Source organism: Protomyctophum parallelum (assembly GCF_964188405.1).
Source record: "Protomyctophum parallelum genome assembly, chromosome: 9".
NCBI lineage: Eukaryota > Metazoa > Chordata > Actinopteri > Myctophiformes > Myctophidae > Protomyctophum > Protomyctophum parallelum.
In genome coordinates, this window is record NC_139706.1 from 22567539 (window position 1) to 22594408 (window position 26870).

Consider the following 26870-nt stretch of genomic DNA (forward strand, 5'->3'; position numbering starts at 1 on the left):
AAAGTTATGGCATATGATTGAAACTTTGACATATCGACCAATCATTATTAAAATACGTAATGTTTCACCACTTGTGATGTTTTGCAAAGTTTTGCAACTTTTCAAGTACGTTTAGCCTCAAAAACACGATAAACAAACGATAACTAGTAATAATAATCATTGCAATTTCAATAGGGCTTCGCACTACTGTGCAGTGCTCGGGCCCTAATAATAAACCACTAACAGTTCACTTTACAACAACCATATTTACAAGTGAATCACCTCCATTGTCTCTAGTGGTGAGTAGTTCTTGAAATTTAATTTGTAACATGTACTTGAACCGATAGTATTGTGTTGCTGTCAGTTTGTAAAATGACATGGTTGCTGTCCATGGTGCTGAACTATGACTCTTCATGTGCAAACACAAACACAATGGATAACAGCACAAATAATTGCTGAGTGAGTGTGTAGGAAGGTGATTAGCAATTGTATAGCGTTTTCTATACAATTGAAAACGCTATATCGTTGCTGTCTTGCAGAAACCTTGTATCTTTCTTCCTTTCTTTTTTTTTTCTAAATGAATGCACTGAACTGCACTTCTTCTTGCAAGAGTGTCGAACATGAGTAGAGAAAACAGCTGATCTACAAGCTCACAATGCATCGCAATGCGGTGCGATGTGAGCTTTTAGATCAACTATTTTTGCTAGTTTAGAAAAATACCCGGTTTTGGATATAGAAGGTTTCCAATCCGACAATGACCACATATGAACCGGATCTTACCCCACTCACGTTACAACCCACACCAGGAGCTTTGATAGCTGAACATTCCTTTTTTTCCTTCCCATGTCAAGTACTTGTACATTGTTTCCTTTCACTACCACCGGTATCTTGGCCCACACAAAGCCCCCCTGCCTCTATAAATCACTGGTGAGTGTCAGCTGGGAGTGAGGAATTATAGGCTTTTTGTGTGAGGCTGAGGGACTTATATTATGCTAAGAAGAGAAGGTCGGGTAATAAAAATCTCAATTCAGATACGGTCGGCTGCACATATACTAGTTCAGAGGTCACACTTACTACGTTGGCAATCGATATGTAATCTCCACCACCGGGAGATTGATGCGATTCGGCCCTGTCATGTCCGTCTGTGTGTGTATGGGTGCCGTGTCCTTACTCCGACTCCAATGTAATGTTGCACAGTTCTTTTTTATATTATTTAATGACCACATCACATGAACGGTATAAAGTACATAAACGTTATACCATCTGACGAGGAAGGAGCATGGAAATGTTGTCCAGAACAGATCCATTCCCCAGGCATTCCGACATACAACAGTGTTATTATTAATCCAAAAGACAGATTTCCCCTCATTAATCAATACATCTTTTGACCTCTGCAAAGGGGAGTGAGCAATTGTTAAATAGAAAGTGCTTGTATTAGCTTTTAGCCTAAGTTGTATTAGCCTTTGGTCTTGAGGTTGAACTTAAATAAATACATAAAATAACTTATTTCTCATTATACGTGAGAGAAGGCTATAGACCTAACTTTATAAACATTCAGCTGATCCCTCGTAATGACTGAGGAACTCGCTTGTTAGCTTACCCTGTTCATTCTAAAGCATGTTAGTAACGTGAGACCATAAACGTCATCAGGTTAGAGTTCCCGGTTCCCTTTTTATGGTGTTAAATGGGGCATGGAACAATGCCGTAAGTGTGGCAGCCGTAAGTGAAATACACACACATGATCCGCCGATTTCAGGGACATACTTTATGAATTGCACGTTGGTTTTTGATTAAGAAAAATATACCCTGCTTTAGTCACATTATTTACAGCTGTTGTATACTGACTGCCAGTGTGCCAAAGGCAAATTTCCATTTTATGTAATATTAATGGTCAATAAAGTTTTCTTTATCTTTATCACATTTCCTTAATGGCTAAAGGTTAATTAACCGGTAAGGCCTAAAGGGTAACCGGCTTCACTTCCTCCACACAGCTGATTCAAATCACTTAACAAGCACCATGTAATCCCCATGCAGAGATGTCAGGTGTCACAGCGAGTGTTGCCATGTCTGCTTATAGTTGCTTATTTGGGTTTGTTTCATAATGTTGTTTAAACCACTGTTTCCCACATTTTTTCCACATCAAGGACGCCACCTAATTAGCTTAGCACACACACAGACACACACACAAACAAGCTCTACAACATCACAACGTGTCACTGAGATTGTAGATCTTCTAATATAGCCAATGTAAAGTGGTAAAATACAACTTTGGGCTTGTTTTCATCGACCTGGCAACTTAATTGTTTCTCTTGAAACGTTTGGCAACACTGGTCACATCAGCAGCAGCAACCAGTCAGAATGAAACACCTGGGAGAGAGTGAGTCTCGTAGCCATGTACACACATTTTTAGGTATATCCGCAAATGTTTTTAGTCGTATAGACGTTTTGAACATGCAGAGCCGGCATTGTGGGTACCCAGATATTCTTTAATCCCATTCCCAGAGTGAACACATCTGAAGACGTCTCCATGTGTAGCCTACAACAAATACGCATCTTTCCAGGCGCGCGGGAAGGTATTTATACCAGGGGGGCTGACGGGTGGGAAGGAAATTGTGGCCGAGCGCAGCGAGGCCACGCAGAATTATTCAGGTATAATTGGCCTAATAATGACTTATTTAGGACCTAGCACCGCAGCATCATGTACACACGTGCGCACGCACAACCACACACTGCTCCTTGCACCGAGAGAGAGAGAGAGAGAGAGAGAGAGAGAGAGAGAGAGAGAGGCTGAATAAGAACTCTGCTGCCGCACTAACATGCTCCAACACAAACACTCTGCCTCGACAAACATCACCCCTCGTGTGTCCTGCACAAGCTTTACAAGAAAAGCTTTTCTCTAACACACACCTGTTTACTTATTAGTTGTCGCTGTGTTGTTATTTCCACCTCCTCCTCCTCATCCGAGTAACCGAGTTAATCATAACAGTATGTGACTCTTATTGTTGTTGTTTGGGTCAAGCAAGTGTCAAAATACAATAAAAACAGTTGAGTGGGTGGGGTGGATGTGGGGGGACGGGGGTCCCCAGTTGAAATATGATTATTTTGGGGGATCACGGCCTGGAAAGGTTGAGAACAATTGGGATAAACATCCTGCATAATGATAACTAGCCAGATGAGTTGCTTATGCAACCTACGTACAGTGGGTTACAGTGCGTTCTTTTTTAAGATTATCGGATCATGTGTGACAGTAATTTTTTTGTAATCGTCCTGTATCCATGGTGCCTCTATGTGTCCAAAAGAACGGATCTACAAGCTGTCAACAACCATAACAGTGCATTGAATAGCTTGTTTTTTGGGGGTACGGGCGCGTCACATTACACATTGGAAGCTGCTGTGACAACGCAACATGAACCACCCAAGTATAACTAAAGTTCCATAGATGATGCTGAGATAAACATTTCAGCATTTGTTTAATTTCAAAGTTTTGATGTGTTATTGCCGAACACAGATTGAGAGAAAGAGAGAGAGAGAGAGAGAGAGAGAGATGAAAGGTAATAATTTGCATTGAACCCAGCGCTCTCAATTTGTGACCCACATTTTGACTGGCAGGTGTTCAAAGGCACGTTAGTCCCCTAATAGTTGGCCTTCTGTTGTAAAGCACTCTCGTCTCTTTTCCAGCTAGATGTGTTTTTAAGCCTGTTATAATAACATGAGAAATATCCCCTAGGCTACAAACAGCACCAAGCTATACCACTGATGACCAAAATTTGCATTTTAAAACAAAACATGAGACACTAGAGCGGTTTAATAACAACATTATTAGGCCTGTGTTTGAATATGACATCAAGTCAAGACACCCCAGGCCCTCACCATGGAGTCAGAGGTTTGGATTTGTTGGGATATTACACACCATTTAAGTAAGCACCCTTACTTTTAAGAGTGTGCACCCAAGCTGTGCGCATGCAAGGTCACGCAGTAACAGAGAGATTTCTATATAGTGTCTGGTAAAAAGAGAGGCACGTCAGAATTCTCCAGGGCAGATCATCGATCTGACCTGTTTGAACGAGAGCAAATCACAAATTCCCCCGGGGGTGGGTGGAGTCAAGGGCTTCACGCGCCTTCGTGTCAGTGTATAGGAATGGTAAATAAATGGTGCATTTTTATAGTGCCTTTATCCAAGGCGCTTTACATAGATTGTGCATTACATTCACCCATTCACACACACACACACACACACACACACACACACACACACACACACACACACACACACACACACACACACACACACACACACACACACACACACACACATTCTTTCTGTAACTTCTGTCTATCAATCTGCGTCTATCTGTCTATCAATCATACTTACCGTAACGATAGTGTCATGTGCTAAAAATAGCTGATCTACAAATTCACAATTTGTTGCATCTGCTGGTGCATTCATAACTTGCGCAAGCAGAGAATCCTAAAGTAGGCAGGTGTGTGGGATTTGTTTGTAAATTCATCAGCAGAGAACATGTTGAAGTATTTTTATGAAACCAACAGGTTTGCAATCAATAGAAAACCAAAGTGTTATGTAAACGGCACTAACAATACGAACAGCACCCAGAGTGTTATCTCTGGAATTTAAGCTCTGGGCTGGGGTTTATACTGAGTATTATAAGCTTCTCTCAGTGTGAGTGGGAATTAGACAAACGGCATTGACTGCAGTTAGGGAAAGGTTAGAACAAAGTGAGTTTGACGTGTGTATGGTAACTGCTCGCTGTTCTTACTGTATGCAGAGATTCTGGGACACACAGCATCATGTAGTCGCTGGCTGGTGGAAACCTTGAAGCGTTACTTTTCAGGAATTGGGGGGGGAAATAACCTGTGTTCCAGTCAGTCACAAGCTCTTGTTAATACTTTAATCCACAGACTCCCCAAAAAGCACGAATACCACATCTACAAGCTCACAACGCTGTGAGCTTTTAGATTGGATATTTTTCTACTTCTGTGTGACACTAGCATTACGAAGTAGGGCATCATTTTTAAGGGGGCGGAAAATAGAAAGTTAAAATATGGAGACAGTATTCCTCCTATAAGCTGACCTAATTGTCACAGCCAGAGGGTTAGTTTCATTAGGGTTGTTTGTGTCCTATCATCCATCCCCTTTTTGACCCATTTCCGTCTCCACTTTTAGAAAAATGTGCCAATGGTCTACTCTGCTCCCATATGGTTAAGAAGGGTTAAATGCAGAGGACAAAGTCTGGGAACAGTATATGTATATATACTTGACAATATGATACCAGTAAGATGCCTGAGGGCGAGAAGCAAGGTCGCACGCACGCATCCGCCTCGTTGATGGCAGACTGCTACGACTACTGCAACATATCTGCCTCGGTGACAGCATGCAGACTGCTGGGCAATCAGTGCTGGCGCTTTGGCATGGGGGGGGGTCAGATCAACATGGAATGAATTCTGTACTGGCCATATAAGGAGCATGTCTTGAGTGTATAGGGTTTGATGAGGTCAGAGCAACATATGGAATGTCAGAACAGGTCAACTCCATATGGAGATCTAAGGGTGGTAGCGGGGACATTCTATGTCAGGGTTTGATGAGGTTCCCAGGTAGGGCCGGGCCTGTTGAGAACTCTAGTTTTCACTAATAACTTTGGGGCAGGCCCATCTAGAGTTTGAAATTTGAAAGGACAGGTATACTGTAAGTCAAAAGGGAGACATCCGAGAGGAAGGATGGATGGGGAAGGATCAACATATGGAATGTCAGAACAGGTTGTGACATATATCGGTTTGAGGTCGGATATAGAGTTGCTGGCCAATATTGATGACATCAGGGATCTCCATCTATGGGCTTAACTTTACTATGACATCAGGGTTTCCACATCTCCATCCCTGATGATGTCACATGATGGGGGCTTGCCTAGGGTAACCAACACACTGACGGGAAATGCATGATTCCTTAGCCTCGGTCCCAGGCTTACTTATCTGCGAAAAGAAAAGCCTGGTCACAACCTAAGGCTGAGAAGCTATCGGTGGTTGTATCCTCCGGAATATCCGTCAGATGTATTTCCCCCGGATACGATATTTTCCCGAACAATCACAACACATTCGCGGAGAATGTAAACTGATTTGAAAAGCATCAACGTAATTTCCTTCGGCGATACTTCCGCTAAAATCCTGCACTTCCGCTGATAGTCTTTTCAGTCGCGGTCTTGCCCAGTGTGATGATTCCATAATAAATGTGACCTCCAGTCACAACAAGTAATACCAAAGAATATTTATTTATAAAGATGGGCCAACTTAATTGGAGCCACTAGAGGCGAAATGGTACACAAAGCCTACAAATGGCCTCCTAAATAAAGTGAGCGTGGTTTGCTTCTCCCCCGACCTCCCCACCACCCTCCCTCTCCCAGGCTGACAACAACACTGACAATATTATGTGGATGAGCATTATGGCAAATGATTCCTATTTCCTAAATCAGCCCCCATCAACCAAGAGTCTAAAACAGTTATGGAAAATGATATTGTTACGTTATAATATTCACATATTCTCATCTTAAATATGGGACCAGAGCCCGTCCGTCCGTCCGTCCGTCCGTCCGTCCGTCAAATTGCAGATGGACAGAGAGACTTCTTCCGGGACTTGTTGCTGGGTTAAAGAAAGGTCAATAACAAAGTAGATTTTCTCCTGATTTGTCTCGCTAAAAGAAGCCATTTTAGTATGAATATCTTGGAAGTGATGATTGCGTTCAGTATTTAGTGACCATGGAGTTAAGGAATGGTTCACATGTTCACTCTCCCATTGGAAATGAATAGTCTCCAACATTCCTGCCCTGCCCATAGGCCCTGCCCATAGGCCCTGCCCATAGGCCCTGCCCTGCCCATAGGCCCTGCAGGCCCATAGGCCCTGCAGGCCCTGCCCTGCCCATAGGCCCTGCCCTGCCCACCTCACGTCAATCTAAGGTGACTGACAGACACGTCAGCCTACGTGAACGTCTTGACGTCTAACGCAGAGCGACAGACTAGTACTAGTAGCCACGAAAAAACAACAAACAAAAAAAACATGGCGAAACAGCAGAGCAAACGAACTGGAAGCATTCTAGATTTTCTCGTATCACCCGGACCAAGCGATACCTCAAAGAAATCAAAGACAGACGGCAGCAGCATTATTTTAATAAGTCGGAGGAGGAAGACACGGGAGGAGGAGATGAAAATAATAATAACACAGCAGCGACCGTAACAGCACTGACGAGGGGGAGCAGGAGGAGGACACAGGAGCAAGTTCAGCAGAGGCGTCTGAACACAATAAACAATCCAGTGTTGAACTGTTGACACTACCGGGCATGACGAAGCCTTTCAACCAAACATTACATTTCCTGGCAGAAAGTTTGGCAATGAAACATATGAGAGAGCATTTCAACTGTTTAAAAGCCGTGGTAAAGGGATTATTGCATGGCCATTAAACCAGTGGCAGTTCGTTCGCTAAGGGAGGATTTAACAACTGGAAAAAAGCAAGAGAAAAATTTGCTCACCAGGAGTTCATTGAGACACTCGGATTGACCATAGACCATTTATTGCAAAGCTATTGCATGTTAGTATGGCCTTGTGGCTCTGCTCATGTGATATCAGATGATCTGCGTACCTAGACACGGGTCTGATATCACATTTGATATCTCCGATTATCTGTGCACCAAGACACAGCTCTGATATCAACAATCCCCCAGAGCAGAGCCAAAGATACAATAATCCATGAACAACAATACACAGTAATAACACATCAACACATGATTCAACACAATGAAATGCATCAACACATGATTCAACACAATGGATCTACACGATCGCAAACAATACAATAATATGCCATAACCCCAGACTAAGAACTACAGGGAGGAGGCCGGGGAGGTGGGGAAAAATTTCACGCAGACGCCGCATGAGCTGCTTGACAGCTCAGCAAGAGAAGTGAGCTGAGGCTGCTTAACACATTTGCTGCTAGCCTATTGGCTAGGCTAGTCTTGGGCTGTGCTAAGAGATTAACATTGAACGAACAAACTTCTTCGGGGCCCACAGCAAAATGTTCTCTTATAGCGAGAATCACACCGCATACATCAAAAGAAAGCCTAACTTGTCCACTTCAATTTAAAAATCACACCCCTGTGAAGTGAGCAGTGCAACACTGCTCACTTCACAGGGGTGTGATTTTTATTATTATTACGGTATTAGTTTTTTGCTTATGAAAGCAGAGGGTCTTCTGTTTCATACGGTATATAGTATGTACATGTCGCTATCTGTAGGCCTTATTTTGTGAATAATAGTTGTTCAGGTCCATGCCTTCTCTAAAGTTCTCTCTGGTGGGCGCAAGCTGCATTCAATAGCCAATTACTGACAAACTGTACATGGGATCAATGTGTATATTGTTTTCAGACATCCAGGGCTTTCATTCAGTGTATGGTATGTATAGGATATTATTTGTGTTCATTTTTATATCTGGCTGTCAATGTCTGTGACTAAATGGCTTTTGTATGAGCTAAAGAATGAGCATATGGGACTGAGGGAACATCTTGGGGCTACGTTACTACTGTTTTGTTTATTTTTTATGAAGATTATGATGATGACGGATCAAGACCCCCGGCGGGCAGATGGAACGATGCGAAGACGCATTGTCATTACTTATCCATCCATTATTTATCTATTGTCATTATTTATCCATCTGTCGCTGTGTATCGTTCCAGGCGATCCGGCAATACAATCCGAGTTTGATGAAGGAAGGGAGACCAGACTTTAGATCCGTGCATTATGTCCCATGTCCATTATGGGAACAAGTCCGAGCATGTTCCGACAGAAACAGAGTCTACACAAAGACGCCTCCTCGCGAGCAAACAGGGGCCCTCCCTCCCTCCCCTGAGACATGCAGGGGGGAGTGAGAAACAGCTCTGCCTAGCTAGATACGATCGGATGTCATGAAATGTGATCTGGCTAAGGGCTAGCTAGTAGCTACGCTCGCAAGGGGGGCCGCCATTGTGTGATAGTGAGCATTTGAGCCCCTCCCGTCCTGAGTTTTCAGGAAGGGAGGGGGAAGAGGCATCTTTTTCTTTTTTTTTGGGATCACGTGATCGGAGTGTTGTGCTAACATCCAGTGCTAGTTGATAAAATGCTAGGGTGTTTAGAAAGGCGATTGAAAGTTATCAATAAAAACATACAGTAAACCACGTGAATCTCCCGTTCCCGCATTTAAACGGTTAAGTAGGCCGCCTGAATTGCACTGTGGGAATGAGGGAGTGGCCTGGAGAGGCAGCTGATTTAAAGAAGCAGAATTAATTACTAGGGGGAATGAATGAGGGGAACTATATATACATATAATAACCATCTGCCTTCCGTGCCGCAATGAACTAACGCTACACTTGATTTGTCTGAGTTGCATTTGGATTCAACCCCTGCGTTAGCTTTGCTAAAACAAGTTCCAATCAATGCTTTGCTGTCTGAAGCTGTAGCCAGAGATCAGACTGCCAGGACAGTATTGAAACTTTTATTCAGATCGATTAAATTCCTGGGTCGTCTGGGAATGCCGCTCGGAGGGAACCTTGTTCTCCAGGAGGTCTCGAGGGAAGTGAAATTAGTCGCTGGCACATTAATCTTCGTTCAAGGAGTGTCTGTAGTTATCAGAGAATCATCCAAATGCAAAACTCTGTTTCAGTCTCTTTTTGGAATAGACGAGCCGGTATGCAATTTGATGTGGCTATGTCCTACTTTGTGGTGCATTCGAGCCAGTGCCATCTCACAAGTTATCTCTGCCTACACACCACCAGTGTTGTTTTCGTCAGGACTGACGATAACGTAAATGACGACGTCAACGCCCCTTTTTCCAGGACTAAGACGGACTAAAACGAACGACACTAAAATAATTCGGGACAAGACTGACGCTGACGAGCTAAATACCGTAGCTCTGTTTGATGACGATGACGAGACGTGTGTGTGTTATTGTTGACAAGACGAGGCTAGACGAAAATGTTAGTGGATTGACGAACAAAGTTTGTAGGGGTCCTAAAGTTGTGAATCGATATAATTCAACTAAACTGCGGGAAAATCACAGATGTACAAGCCCAAAGCGCTGTGCATTGCGACGGGTAGATAACTTGTAGATCTTCTACTTCCAGCGCAGGGAGGGCGCATGCTTATGACGCTATTTAACTATGCATCTGTTGCATGATCAGCAGGCAGCGCGAGTCCAGCGACAGACTCGCAACACACGAGCAGCAGACGGGATGCACAGGGATGACAAAACTTTATTGCACACATCTGTGCTTTCATCCAAGCTTCCATAAATCTTTTAAATCTTATTTCCCATCCACGGGCACAAGCAGTGATATCAGGCAGCAGCTTCCACCCGATCTGTGGTGGTGTTGTGTTGTCTGACGAGGGAAGCTACTGCTAGCATGGGAGCTAACGTTAGTTTCTTCACACACCGCCATTCAGAAACACCGCCATTCAGAACCCTAACCCTAACCCTAAACCTAACCCTAACCCTAACCCTATCCGGGTTTCTGAATGGCATGGTTGCGTCTGCCTGTGTTTAATGCTCAGGGTTTCACTGTCCACGCAGACCTGTCAAAATGCTTTAAATGCACTTCCCAAAATTCAGAGACATGCCACCACCTATAAATTCAAACCTCATTTCACTTTAATTTATTTTATTCCATAGTATTAGTTTTTCTCTAATAAAGTTTTTTGTTTTTTGTTTTCTCATGTTCTCCTTGAAAAGTGTCTTTAAGTACTCAGAGAAGCATTATATAAATAATATTATTATCACTATTATTATTACTACTTGTTTTATTGCCTATGCTTATGTAGAAAAAAAGCTCACTGTTCAGGTCAAATAGGCCTATGCGATTAAAATGTGATTAATTGAGATTAATTAATCACGAAGCCTCCAATTAATTAGATGTTTTTTAATGGACGCATAAGGATGTTTATTATTTAAGTTGGGTTTTGCCATAATCATGTCTTTTGCCATAATCGGGTAGCTTTACAACAAAGATGTATTCGGCCAACTGTTTCCTATATTCAGTATTCGGTTTCGGCCAAGAATTTCCCTTTCGGTGCATCCCTAGATATTACCGGTATATGAAATAGCCTCATACATTTTATTTATATGTTATTATTTGCATCTGAACTCTCAGTTGAAGTTATATACCAGTATATTTGTGACCATTTGACTGAGGGACTGCTATTGTATTTTTATTTTTTTTCATGTCATATGAAAGCAGGGAATCATATAGCTTCATATGACAATGACAACCTGTCAACCTTGATTCCAATGCCAATGTATTAATACCTGTACGCTATAGACATTTTATTTAAATACTTTTTTTAAATTTTGACTAAAAATTTACTAAAACCTTTTACTAAAATGACTAAAACTGACTAAAACCCTTAGGAGTTTCCGTCGACTAAAACTATCAAGGATAGAAATGACTAAGACTGACTAAGACTAATTAAGCATTTTTCCAAATGACTAAGACTGACTAAGACTAATTAAGCATTTTTCCAAAAGACTAAGACTGACTAAATCTAAAAAATGCCTGCCAAAAACAACACTGCACACCACTGACTCTAAAAACACTGGAGAAGGATAAGTCAATGAGGGGTGAGACTCGCGCCAAAGTGTCTGGACTGTACAAACAAGCAATGAAAGCAAGCACATATTTCGGCTTGGTGTGCAGTGAAGCTCTTTTCGAGTCTTCCGAGACTGTGGCCAGACGTCTCCAGAGCCGAAAGATCACTGCTGGTGCAGCTCTAGAATGCAGTCAAGTCCTAAAGCAAAATATGCAAACACTAAGGAGCGATGCTTAAAGGGGCATTCCACTCATTTTCAACATTTACTATGTCATTAATATACCTTAGAGCTGTTGTGTGTAAATAATAACTTACAGTTTCCTAGAACTATAAGTATGAAAAAAATCATTAACATGGTGAATCACATCTTGATGATTTCACCATGTTAATGATTTTTTTCTCCAGTTCTAGGAAACACAGAATGGGGGGACTTTTTTATTAACAGCTCTAAGGTATATTAATGACATAGTAAAATGTTGAAAATGAGTGTAATGCCCCTTTTAAGTAAACATGCTCAAGGTTAAAACCTGCACAGACTGTAACAAGCTGGAGAAGCCTGGCACCACCATAGCCAGGGTGAGCAAGACCCCTTCTCGTTTTCGCCACAACACTGCACCTGAAACTGTGGTGGAGTCTGGGTCGGGAGAAGATCATGAACACCAATAGTGGAAACGTCACTTTTATGAAGCCCTGGACTTGATCAATGCCGAGGTGGAACGAAGATTAGACCAAGAGGGGATGAGACCAGAGAGATTGCTGCAGCCAATCCAATCTTTTCCGGACTGGGTCAAGAAGTTCCAATCCCACAAGAGATCGATCGATCACGCCTGGAGTGACAGCTGTGATGGGCGACCTTGTGAAGGGCAAGGAGAAGACATTAAAAACTATTCAAGACGTTGCCGGATTTCTAGCCAGACTGCACTCGGAGACAAGGGAAATATATGTTCAAAGAGACTGAGAAGTTTGTGGAACTTTGCTTGGGCCTTCCTGTGTCAGCTGCCTCATCAGAAAGATCATTCTCCAGCTTACGACCACTTAAAACTTGGCTGAGGAGCACCATGAGCCAAAAGAGGTTGACACATCTCGCTATGATGCATGCACACCAAGCCATCTTGGACAAGTTGGACATACCATGCCTTGTTAAAAGTTTCATCAGCAACACACCAGAACGCAAGGCTATGTTTGGTCTTGTGTAAATCCAGCTAAGATGGCTTTTATTTTATGTTTACTGTGCTGGTGTGCATTTACCGACGGCATCTTTTTTTTTCTTCTCCTCTCTCTCCTTCACAGATGCTGCCTGCCTGCGAGGCTCTCTCCCCCACCTCCCTCTCTGCCTCTCTATTGCATATTATATTTGTCCTGTGACTCCTGTCAGTTAATAGAATATGGACTGGTTATGGGCTGACCGCAGCCGCTGTCCATGTGTGCTGTGCGTAATGCGTAATTTGCGCACGACCTGCTATGTGTCAGTGTGATTATGGTTCAGTTTTTTTGCTGCCGCCGAGCAAAAATAAATGTGAAGAGCAATTCATAACTGTAAAACCTTAGTTTATATAGTCGGTTGTGACGGGTTGTCTCACTTGTCTGTGTTTCTCTGCAAAACTGTCTTTAATTACAGTAAAGTGGGTGGCTGTAATATTTCATCAATCGTTCATCTTCATTGTATCCTGTCACAGTTAATAGTTTAAGTGGGCTAACTGATTGTATAATGCTTGCTGATATGCTTGCTGCATACCTAATGCCTAATGGAGAGGTGTGTTACATATTTTTTCTTGTATGCTGCGCTGTGCACGCTGCCTGTCACGGTGCAAGGAGCAGTGTTTGTGCGTGTGCATATGTACATGATGCTGCGGTGCTACGTAGTAAATACGTCATTATTAGGCCAATTATACCCAAATAAGACCACTCTTATACCCGAATAAGACCTGATTCCCTTAAATGTTAGTTATAGAGGGCAAGTATAATGTTTTAAGCCATATAAGTCTTATCACCCAGGGTTCCTTTTAATGTGTCACTATTGTTTGATCTTCATGCAGCACTGATTAATAACTAGAATTCGACCGGCCTTTGGTCGGTCTCACTCTAGTGCCACGCCACGCCATGCAGGTGGCCAGTGTACTGTGCCATACTGTACTGTAGCAGGCTGTACTGTACCAGGCTGTGCTGTAGCATACTGTACTGTACCATACTAATGTACTGTACGGTACTGTTCCGCACTGCACCGCACCGCACCGTACTGCACCATACCGTACCGTACCGGACTGGACTGGACTGGACTGGACTTGTACCGTACCGCACCGCACCCCTACTGTACCGTACTGTATTGTGCCGTACTGTCCCATACTGTGCTGTACCGTACTGTAGCAGTCTGTACTGTACCATACTGTCCTGTACTGTACAATACTGTACCGTACTGTACTGTACCATACTGTGCCGTACTGTACCATACTGTGCCGTTGTTCAGATTTATAGTTTGCTACAGTTTTCTAGTTAGTTTTAACATTAACCGTGCTATCTAGCCCCTCTGAAAGGATTACAGCTTCACATAGGGTCAAAGTATTTACTCGAATCTCGGCCATTCGCAATCTAAAATAACGTAACTCCTTGTATTATATATATTTTTATTATATGATTTCATACATACATTTAACACAACGAGCCTAGCTGTCTTAAATCGGGTTAGTTGTTAGCCCTTGTTCAGGCCTTGATTAGATTAGTAACCATTATTAGATTAGTAACCATTTGTAGATTAGATTAGGTAAAAAACCTGTATATGAGACAAATACACATAATACATTCGTCATTGTACATTACAGGTTTACAGCATAACACACAGATAGCATTATTCATATTGCATGAATTCATATTTACCATTGGTCAGTGTGAGGCTGCTTAGTTGCTGTGCAGTGTAATACACAGGGTTTGTTCTTCGTGCACAATGTACACGAGGTTGGTGGATTCTTCTTGGTTGGTTTACAGAATCTGACCCCAGGGGACACAGGCTAGTTGATTTAAACCCTCTGCTCTGCCCTGGAGCATCATCAGCCTTTCCTGTGATTGGCTGTTTGTGCCAGGCCCTCAGCCATTGGTTAGCTTACTGGCTGTTTGTCACCTCCAGGCAGTACTTGCTGCGGAACCAGGAAGTGAAACCAGCACATGTGCTCATGTGCTGGTTCATGTGCTATTTGGAGACAGTGAAGATGTGCTCATCTCTGTTCCTTATCAGACCTCCTGCTGTGTCAGTTGGCCTGTGAGAGAAAGCTGGCTATGTGGGACAGTGGACTGTACCCACCCCCGTTGTGAGTTGAAAGGATATCCTTATCAGTGCTGTGAGGGTAACCTCTAGTCTTTGTATGACTATACTTCACTATTATAAGCAGTTCAACACATGACATTACTGCTTTACAATAATTACATTATACGGATTATTACAACTTGTTAGTAGGTTTAGTAACAGTTGGTGTACCGACTTCCCTTTGAGAGAGAGAAGTGCCTATACTTCACACTTCTATGTTAACCCAGCTAGTCAGGGCTCTGGGATAAGGATCACAAGTGACAGTATGTATTGGTACATTTTGCAATGCACATCTTATTAATAGGAATCCGACGCTGAGCCCATATTCAGCGCCACAGCCGTACTGTACCGTATTGTACTGCTGCGCCCTGTGTGTGTGTGTGTGTGTGCGTGTGTGTGTGCGTGCATGCGTGCGTGCGTGTGTGCGTGCACGCGTGCAGTGGAACGGGGTGTGGCCTAAGATGTGATGTGATAATTTGGATCGCTGTGAAATGTTGCGCAATAACATGGTATTTCATGCAAATGAAAACTGTACAGTAATTATGACAGTTGCACGGATGCAACATAGTGAGTTATATGTCTGGACAGGCATGCAGTAGGTATTGTGCATGAAGAGATGTGTGCAAACGGAGTGGTTTGGTAGGAGAAGACGAACAAAGGCGAACGTTTAAACAGGCGCAGGTCTTTAATGGTAAATGGTAAATGGTGCATTTATATAGCGCCTTTATCCAAGGCGCTTTACATAGATTGTGCATTACATTCACCCATTTATACACCGATTGCGGCGGAAGCCATGCAAGGTACCAACCAGCACATCGGGAGCAATTGTGGTCTTTCAATTAGTGTGGCAAGATGTAACATTATACAGTACAACATTATTGTACTGTATAAAGCAGGGGTGGGCAACCTTTTTGACATGGAGTGCCATGATATTTTTCCTTGATACTCAGAGTGCCATAGTAATAAATTCCCTTAGTCAATTGTACATTTCCACGGTTTCCACATATTTTATTGTCCATTTTGTGTTGCTACTTGCTACATGTCATGCATAGGCCCATGTTCAGATTGTCTTTCACATCACAACAGTAGAAAATATTTTCTTTCACATTAGATTGATCAGTCAGATTCAGTGCAATATTTTCTTTCACAGAACAGTTATAGACTCATTGCAATTGTTCCACATTAGAACAGTTATAGACTCAATGCAATATGTCCACATTAGAACAGTTATAGACTCAGTGCAATATGTCCACATTAGAACAGTTATAGACTCAATGCAATATGTCCACATTAGAACAGTTATAGACTCAATGCAATATGTCCACATTAGAACAGTTATAGACTCAATGCAATATGTCCACATTAGAACAGTTATAGACTCAGTGCAATATGTCCACATTAGAACAGTTATAGACTCAGTGCAATATGTCCACATTAGAACAGTTATAGACTCAATGCAATATGTTCGTTTCACATCATGACAGAACAGACTTTTTTTTAATAAAATAAATGAAAACAAAAAACTCAGTGCAATATTTTCAGTCTCTTTCTCTCCTTTTTAACAAAAATAAAAAACGTTCTTGAGGCAGCAGAATTTGTCTGGTACGGATATCCAACACGTGTAGATGCAGGTTGAATGATTTTTCACTGCTGTAGTTTCCAACTCTTTGCGTAGCACTGCAAACTTAGTCATCCATAGTGCTGAACTTTTCAGTTCAATCAGCTGCATTTCCAAATCCTGTGTGCCCAGCCAGTCTATTGTGAGATGAATCAAACTTGTGTCAATCAAAGCTGTCGGGCTTGATCAAAAAAAGAGAACATGTCGCCATATTTCCTAAAGTCCACACTCCACAAATCGTCTCAAGAACTCAGATTCCAGGTCACCGATGTATTTTCAGATTGTCAGTGGTGTCGATGCGGTGCTCAGCCTCGGCCTCCGCTGACGGCTTCAGTACGAGATCCCCTAGTTCAGTGCCATGGTGTTTAGCAGTGGGAAAAGCTTTCAGTGTGTTGGTTTGCTTGTCGTAAGCGGACAAAGCTCTTTTTATTGCCTCTGTCTTGTCTGCCGTATCTTTGAAAGATTTCTCGTTTCTAGTTTCAAAGTGACGCATTCTCAAGACATAAAACGCAGACAGCGCGATCTTGCTGCTGAACAAATCCATATTCATCTCTCCATGTGGGCTGGAATGCTCGGGAATCTAATTTGGCCTTTTTAGCCATCTTTGCAATGTTCTCTCACACGGAGCCACAACAACACGAGTGCAGTCGCACATGCAACACACCGGCGTCCTGCGAATATGACGTAATGTTAACAGCCCCGCTCTGTGCGTTGAAAACAGCCGATCTACAAGCTCACAATGCTTCGCATATAGGTGAGCGGCACCTAGGTATAAAACTCAGCATGAATACTGCAGAAGGGATCATTTATTTTACAACATGCACATGCAAGGGGACTTGCAATTAATTTAATACTGAAAAAATATATATATATTCTCCCAGAATCTGGCAGCGTGCCAGCCGATACCACCCGGCGTGCCATCGTTGGAACGCGTGCCTAAGGTTGCCGACCCCTGGTATAAAGTACCCTTGATTCATCTTTATCCTTTTTAGTATAATATTAGTTTGCTATAATTAGCATAGTTTGAATATAGCATAGGCATATTGTTGTTGCCAGCCCCTAATATGTATCTATATAGGCTAGCAGACAATACACATGGGTACATATCATTTATAATTGCCTATTAGCCTGTCAGTAAACACTCACAGCCCCAGCGGAAAACTGCAGACCAGCGCATAAATAAATATGGAGTCTGGAGACAGACACACGATAATCAACACAGACACTTTATGTATTTATTAGAACACACAACCAGACTCTGGAGAACTTCTACCGCTGTACCATCGAGGGTACACTCACCTACTGCATTACAGCTTGGTATGGAAACTGTACTGTTGTGGAGCAGAAATCACTGCAGAGGGTGGTGAAAACTGCGCAGCGTATCATGGGCTCTTCACTGCCAACAATAGAGTCCATCTACAAGCAGCGCAGCCGGTCTAAGGCCCTCAGTATCATTAAGGATGCCTCCCACCCCAACAACAGACTGTTCACAGAGGCGAAAGGGCTACAGATGCCACCAGTAGATCCAGAAACAGCTTCTTCCCCTCAGTCATTATTCTCTTGAACTCTTTAAGCAAATCCGTCTGCCCCCCCCCAGGTCAATATGAACTCCTACTGACTGTACATAAACTTTCTTACTGTTTTTACTCTTGCCAATACTAACAACTTTTGCAGTACTATATGACTACCCTTTTGTATTGCATTTGGATTGATGCCAACAGATTAAATTCGTTGTACACTTGTGTCCAATGACAAAATAAAATCCATCCATCCATCCATCCATCCATCAATCCAACACCCAGATCAAATCATATTTATTCATTCAATCAAAGCAAACCGCATAAACAATATTAGTTTGCCTCTTCTACAAAAATACATTCTGGAGCGTCATCTTATTCAATCAAAGCAAATGGCATAAACAATATTAGTTTGCGTCTTCTACAAAAATATTCTGTTGCGCGTGCCAAGCTGTCATTCTCTTGTTTATAACGTACTTGTATTTTCCCACCACGGAAAGCATAAATCCACCTCGGAAAGTCTGGTAAGACGGGTAGTGTCGGTAGGCCAATCAGAGGCGGCGGGGTTTTACCATGTCTATGCTCAGACGTAGAATAGAATCACGCCTGGTCTTGTCTATTTCAGATTCACTAAATGTGTGAGTAACAGCTTCCTGTCAGAATGACAGTGAGAAAAGTGTGATTGAAACCCACGTGTTTCAGTAAAGGCCCATGCAGTTCACAATACATTAGTACAGTGTGATTGAATGATCCGTGTATCAAGTAGTTGTTCTATATCAGGGGTTTTCAACTGATTTTGACCCAGGGACCACCATCCTGACTAAGAGCAACCTGAGGACCACCACTATGGTCGGAACCACCCATCCGCATCTCAAAATTACACCGTCTGTCCCGCACAAACTGAAAAATGTTCCGCAAATCAAAGAAATAGAGAAAAAATGTGAGCATGTGAGCTTACCATAATCACAGTAATCTTTAATCATATTCCATCATATTCAAGGGCTTTTGGAAAGTGCGTGTGAGTGCGTGCGTGCGTGCGTGTGCGTGCATGTGAAACACTCCACTGGTTTAAAACTACAGGGAAAGCTAGCTTGCCTTCCCGATGCAGACCACAACGTATCTCATACCAGAGGCTGAGGTTAAAACAAAAGCCAGCAGATTAGCATTTGAATGGCTGAACTGAGGTAAAAGGGGACAGGCAACTCCCACCACCCCCGTAACGGTGTGACAACGTGACAGAAGGACATAGTCACAGGGGAGGGAAGCTCAGGGGGCCTCATTTGTGTTCCTATTTCTTCACGGGTGCTCAAGCACACTAGCACCCACATAGATGGTGCTACTGTCACATGAATGATGCACTTGATGAGGATACAGTATAGTCACCTTTACAGTACAGTACAAAGCCAGATTACAGGTCCTTCAAACCAGACTCAATCTTTCTCTGTGGTACCCTAATACAATGTTCTCCTCGTTGTCTGCACCATCACCACACTTCAGTTACAGAAACACTGTCACATATTTTGAATGGCTGCTATGTATATTTATAAGGGAATGCACAGTATATTGCTAGGCACGACAGAATTGTTGACCTATTAGCTAAGGACATAAGTTCATATGTCCTTACCAAGGTGCTTAAGTACTGACATCTTAAGGATGCTATTATACAGCTTGGCTACAAACGTAAACTACTTGTGCTCATTTGGAAGCCTTGGTAATGTCCATAAATCAGTCATAAGGGGCCTGCAGACTGTATACTGTGTCTGAGATGGAGAAGGCGATGCTTCCTGTACCCGTGATCTGTATCACAAAGCACTTGTAGAGTTTTCCAAGTTTGCACATTTACTATGGTTTGTGTTCAAGAATGGAATGTCTTGTCACATGTGCATGCGTGCGTGCGTGCGTCCGTGCGTGCGTGCGTGTGTTGGGTGTGTTGGGTGGGTGGGCGGGTGCATGCATGTCTGTATTCAGCTGATGCTCATTGTGCATCAAAAGGCAATTATCTTTCTGCACTGCACTGTCAAATAGGCCCACATCGTAGACTGGCCTTTGTTCAAGCTACATACGTTCAGGCTACATTTGGTTGGTTCATTGGTTGTGTATGAAAAGACATTCTGTGTTTTATAAATTAAGCAGTTTTATACTGAAGATGATGGCCAATGTTGATAATTGGAAGAAAAATAAAATCAGGTACAATACCGGACCACCGGTTGAAAACCCATGTTCTATTTGTTGTGTTAAACTACAGACACACTACAGTCTAGCATAATATTCAGATGAAGAGGTTGTGGGTTTGTAATGTTTTGGACTATATGAATCTTGTCAAGTCGCTGTGAGCAGGGTTCAAACCTGCGTGGGGGAACCCCATTAGATTTCGAGTCCAGCAGCTTAGGATTAGTCAGGGCTCATTGTGAATATTACAAAAAGTTTATTACATAGGTCTTCAAAACGCCAATTAAGGATCCCTTAGCTGATAGAGAGAGAGAGAGAGATTAAGCAGTGATCTCCACTACATATTATATGAAATTGTGTTGCATATTAAAGTTAGACCTAGACTTGTTTGACAGCGTTGTCATCATGTTTAAATCAATATTTGTTTGTTTACGCAATATGCATGAATATGTGTATGTCTATTTTCCACGTTAAGCACTTGTACCCTCAATGCTTAGTAAACCTGCTGGCTCCGTACTTGGTCAGCTCCCCCCCCCCCCCCCCCCCCCCCTACACCAAAACTCTCAGCTGAAAATAACCGATATACATGTACAAGCGAACGAGTCACATTGATGCGTTGTCATGTTCTACTCACAATAGGGATGCTAGGGTTCAAGTGTTTAAGAAGTTCCTATCACAAAGATAATGTGTTGAAGACAAATTGTCAAATTGAGCAGACCACTCAGCCATCACAGCTGACATGGAACAGGTCTGTGCTCATTGTCATTGTTTTTGACTAAGCAGTGGTATGAAGTCGCTGTGAGCAGGGCTTGATACAGTTGAATATACGATGGACAATAGATACATCATACAATTAGATTTTATTGTCTATCAAAACAATCAAGTATCAAGCAAACGTGCACTGACGGTGCACACAACCGTGGATGCATAACAGCCAAGCACTCTTCATTTAATTAAGCCACATACACATTTATATAATCTACTGTATGAGGTTTCTATTTAAATTGGGTGTCTAGCACTAGCTGGTCATGTCATTTCATGATTTTATTTATATATCACTATTGTAATCCATCTAGTAGTGAGCTTGCAGATCAGCTATTTTCAATGAACAGATTTAACAGATTACCCAATCTTAACAAATCACCCGATCTACATTGTATTGTATCTTGTTAAAGTGTTCTTGATTCATGTAATAATTTGTTTAAATTAACACCCAGAAAATAGCCAAAACAAAAAAACAAATATAGCCTATATATTAAAAGTATATGAAAGCCATTTAACATGTTTATAGAATTCACATGTGGTCCCTAATGATTCATGCCACTGCATTGCAAAAGAGTAGGCTGGTCAACTGTCTATTAACTAGCTTATTAAAATAGTCAATCTACACAGCCAGCTATTTGAACGTGGATCTTAACAATAAATTAAAAATCACACCCGTGTGAAGTGAGTGGTGCAACTCTGTGTGTGTGTGTGTGTGTGTGTGTGTGTGTGTGTGTGTGTGTGGGGGTCCCTCTACTGTACTGTCACTGTACTGTACTGGGACAACCGAAATCATACAGTTAATATGTGCGTGTGTGTTTGTGTGTGCACAGGTGGTAAAAACAACCATGCTGTTTTTGTGCTCAGACGCACCCACCCACCCACCCAGCCAGCCAGCCAGCTACCCACACACATAGCTCCGTAAGGGAGTGGTTGCACCACTCAAATAACACTCTGGCCGGCCAAGACGGAGGTCTCCGTCCTATTAAATAATTACGCCCAACGCCCAGGAAGGAGATTAATCAAAAGACTGAACATTACTCGTTTCATTACAGAGCGCACCAGTCTACAGCCTGGTAGCGTCTATTGGGCAACATTCGATGTCATTTCCGGCTAGTCCGTCATCCAAAGTGGTCCAGCTCCATTTTAATAGGAGAAGGCAACCTGCTTGCCGAAACGTTGGTTTATAAAAGTTTCTAGCATCGTGACTACGAGCTGTGCGGCCTCTTTTCTCAAGTCAAAATAGATGGGATCAAAAATCTTAAAACATGAATAATTCTTAATCTAAATCAATGATTCCAATTCTAACAAAATATTGTGTTTTTGACGGCCCATCGCGGTCCCGCCGCGTGTCGCATTAGAAGTAATCATACCTCTGGTGGCTGTGGATCCTCTCGGTGGTCTTTTGGCTACATGCTATTATATCTAGCACTAACCAAGATGGCGTTGTGTCACCTTGAAATGGGCTCTGAAGCTGCAAATCGCTGGGCGATAAGAGTGTTTTAAGTGTTCTTGAATCATAGCCTACCATGTGTTATCATAGGCAAATGGGCAATCAAATACATTACTGTAGCCTACATTGTCAACAGCCCAGTCAGTGCAGCACTCAACTAGAAAAAGTTTTTCAGCTTTTCAGTTTTGCACTAGTCTGTGGATGTGAATCGGCAGTTGTAACCAGCACATGTAAAATAAACATGAAATATTTCTGCAGATTCGCAGATTTCGCTATGGAAGCAATTACATGTATAATGGCTCGCTCTTCAATTATACAGTAGGCTACTGCGCTGCATCAGTTGTAGCCGTGAAAGTGGGGCAGTAGCTGTCAAAATCATCTTTCCATTCTGTGTGTGATTGTGTCCATAATGTCCCTGATTTTGCCAAGATAAAGCTCTCTTCCTCGTAGCTTGTTCTTGTACGGTATGTTGAGCGCAAGCCTCGTCTTTCCATTAGTTTTATGTTCAATCTTTAGTCAGCAAATGAGTAAGGTTTTTAAAAACGCAAGTCGTGTGAATTCTCGTTCACACCGTTCAGCTATGGTTCAGCTTGCCACACAACAGGGCGAGGGGGCGGAGATTAGAGAGAGGGGGGCTACAATGCCAATAGATACAGGATTTTATGACAATACAGGGCACAATGGACAATTCAGTGGCTGAGGGAATGTCGACAGGGCCCTGATGCAAGATTGACAGCCCAGAATCCCCCCCCCCCCCCCCCCCCAGCACGCGTGCACGTGGTGATCGCCGAACGGGACCATACCACCACAATAAAGCATCTCCCTTTTACCTCCCAATGAACTATATTTTTAGTCTTAGTCGCGGTAACTTCATTAAATGTTGTGTTCAATAGTATCTGTAGATTTGTCTTGAGGTGTCACACACCACTGTGTCATGTATGATACCTTAAATTGGCTAACTCCTCAAACGAGGAGGCAATTCCACTGGTTGCTTTTCATTTTTAAGTGCATTTACTTTAATTATCATATTTAATTATATGTTATAGTTATTAGTTACATATAACTCTAGATACCCCCTTAGACATACAGTACTCAACAACTTTATTTTTCTGTACCCACATCTAATGAAATTGGGAGACGTGCTTTTCAGTTTAAAGCTTCATCAGATTGGAACAACTTGCCTGTTTCTTTGAGATCAATTACATCTAACATTTAACATTTTCAAGGGTTCTTGACCTGAAACCCATTTGGGTCTTTTGGATTTTTGGAGAGAGGTGTGTACTTTAATGCTTGATTATTCTTTTTATCTTTATCTTTATTTTATCCAATGTTCAGACTAGTGAGTGGGTGAGTGGGTGAGACAGTGAGTGGGTGGATGAATGCCTTTATTGCAGACTCATGGTCCATAGAAAACACATACAATTACAGAAACATGTAGTCCATCATACATAAATAAGGATGTTGAGCAAATAAACAAGATTAAACGGCGCATGGCCTCTGATGGGAAGACACAGGGCTGCATGAGGCCCAGTCCAGGGAACATCCTCCGTTCTCCAATCTCTCTCTTCTTCTCCTTCTGTGTTCAAACCAAACTCTATTGTCCATTTGGTTGCTAATTATCATTTCGCTGGGGACCCCTGGAACTCTCAAGGAGCCTTAGGGGTCCCCGGACCCCACTTTGGAAACGACTGGCCTACAGACAATGGGACTCTCTCTCATTCTCTCTGTATAACTGATCAAATCATTCTCTTTCCTTTCTCCCCCTGCCGCAGGGCCCACCTCTGGCCGTCATCACTTTACAGCTCATGGATGTCCTCACCCAGTATGCCTACAACGAGACCTTCTTGGACACCAACGGGACATTATGGGGCGCCAACGACACGGAGCGCGGGCCCCACCGGCACCCGTACAACTACTACGCCATGCTGCTCATGCTGCTCATCTTCGTCATCGTGTTCGGCAACGTGCTCGTCTGCATCGCCGTGTCCCGCGAGAAGGCCCTGCAGACCACCACCAACTACCTGATCGTCAGCCTGGCCGTGGCCGACCTGCTGGTGGCCACGCTGGTCATGCCCTGGGTCGTCTACCTGGAGGTAAGGCCTCCGCCACCCGTTAAGACCCAATTCTACACATGTCTTCTGAATCGGACAAAACTGTTTTCTGGGAAAACGTATGTGTTTCTATATCAGTGGTGCTCAAACCTTTTCTCCAAAATCATACGTATTTGGCCACGGACCACCATCTCAAAATGTTCTGTTCCAAGGACCCCCAGAAGCAAAGATTTGGGTTGAAAATGATTTGCATAAAATGTCAAGATTTTTAAATAGCAAAAGTATAACATAAAAGTTAAAGTGGTTAAAATGACCCAGAGTCCCAGACCCTTTCCTGCTTTGTATAGGTTCAATACAAAAGTTTGAAATCTTGTTTGAAATTGCCAAACGTGGCCTACCGATGATGTTCCTGAAAAGCAAGTATCCTGAAAAGCACTCTATGAATAAAATGTGTTATACGCAGGCAAGCTACCAAATTGAACAAAATAGTCTTCTGCTGTTTCCGGGCACTCTCTAATCTGTAACATATGTTTCAACGTAATCGAGGTGATTTCGATACATGAATAAAAAGTAAGGAGTGATGTGAACGTATCAGAAATCCCGGAGGAGTGAATCGACGAAATTACGGACACCCCACAGAGCTTAGTGGAAACTATTATACAGTGGACTAGTGGACTATTATACATAGTTGTATGCATGAATCATGCACCGGCAGAGCTGCCAACTCTCATGCAATGAGCATGAGACACACGTAATTGGCCCTCTTCACACCCCCTCACGCCACACATCATATTTCTCACGCTATCAAATCATCACTCATATAGACCAGCTGAGAAATCCACTTCAGCCGAGATTTGAGCGACCAAGGGAATTAAATGATTGTATCCAGAGGCGTCTGGGAGAAATGCGAGGCCCTGTGCGATATGTTGGGGGGAACAATGTGCGCGCACGTTAGCGCATGCAAATTTTTTGAATAAATTCATACTTACTTTTGCCTTCACTTTCCTACAAATATTATGCCAGGTTCTCATCTCCAATGAGTAATACATTTACATGCACTGCCCAATTTTGCAGCTTAACAGTGTGTACAGTGTGGTCCACATTATGTTATTTTATTTGTTGTAAGGAAGCTATAGTTATTTAAAAAATAACAAGGTTTAATGTGAAGAACAAATAAATATACTGCATGTTTTACACTTTTACTTTACACATGTTTGATCATTATTATAAATAATGAAGCCTTAACATGACATGAGTCATGTCAAGCAAGCTGTCACAGGAGGGGTTTCTGGGGCTGACACTGTCTGATGATCTATATGAGCAATTTAACATGTCTATGTATTACTCTACAACGAATACAGATAATAATAATAATAATAATAATAATAATAATAATAAAACTTTATTTGTATAGCACCTTTCATGACATGAAATGCAGCTCAAAGTGCTTTACAGAACAATGGAGAATAAAAGAAAAGCAAGGCAACGACATAAAAAAACAAGCAGTAATGCAGTACAGTGAGGACATGAAAAATAAAAAATAAAAGATCAATTAAAGGCAATGTTGTAGAAGTGGGTCTTGAGCTGAGCTTTAAAAATGTCTACAGAGGCTGCCTGACGAAGGTACAGTGGGAGCTTGTTCCATGCCGACGGCCCGTAGAAGCAAAAAGCTGCTTCCCCGTATTTTTTAGTTGCCATTTTTTTGGGCAAAGCGAGCAGGCCGGCGGTGGAAGACCTTAGGGGGCGGTTTGGGACATATTTAGGCAGGCAGTCATGTATGTAGGAAGGTGCGAGACCATTGAGAGCTTTATAGACAAGTAAAATAATTTTAAAATCAATCCTAAAATCAATCCTAAAAACAACCGGAAACCAGTGCAGTGATGCCAAAACTGGAGTAATATGTTCTCTCATCTTAGTTCTAGTTAAAACTCTGGCTGCTGCATTTTGGACAAGTTGTAATCTGTCAGTTGTTTTCTTAGGCAGTCCTGGAAAAAGTGCATTGCAGTAATCAAGCCGAGAAACCAAAGGCGTGGATTAGCGTTTTTGCATCGTCCAAGGACAAATAGGCTCTGATTCGTGCAATATTTCTAAGGTGAAAAAAGGCAATCTTGGTGACATGATTAATGTGTGAATTAAAGTTCAATTCAGAATCAATAATAATAACCCCCAGGTTCTTTACTGTACTGTTAGTTTCTACAGTTAGGTTGCCAAGTCTGCTTATTAATGATTCTTTCTGCTCACTAGAACCGATTATGAGAACTTCTGTCTTATCCTCATTTAGCTTGAGAAAGTTCTCACTCATCCAACATTTGATGCTAGACAGGCAGGTCAACAGCGGGTCTAAAGCACAGGGATCATCTGGAGCCACAGAAAGATATAGTTGGGTATCATCAGCATAGAAATGAAAATTGAC

The 26870-nt window shown here is 42.4% G+C and overlaps 1 protein-coding gene across 1 annotated transcript in view; it reads left to right on the forward strand.

Annotated features, from left to right (window-relative positions):
• The window catches only part of drd2a (dopamine receptor D2a), a 115494-nt gene that overhangs the window by 39796 nt on the left and 48828 nt on the right, over positions 1-26870 (forward strand). Inside the window, exon 2 of the mRNA XM_083772717.1 lies at positions 24179-24499. Within this exon, the coding sequence (XP_083628843.1) occupies positions 24212-24499 (288 nt within the window). The 5' untranslated portion in view covers positions 24179-24211. The remainder of the gene's footprint in view (positions 1-24178; positions 24500-26870) is intronic.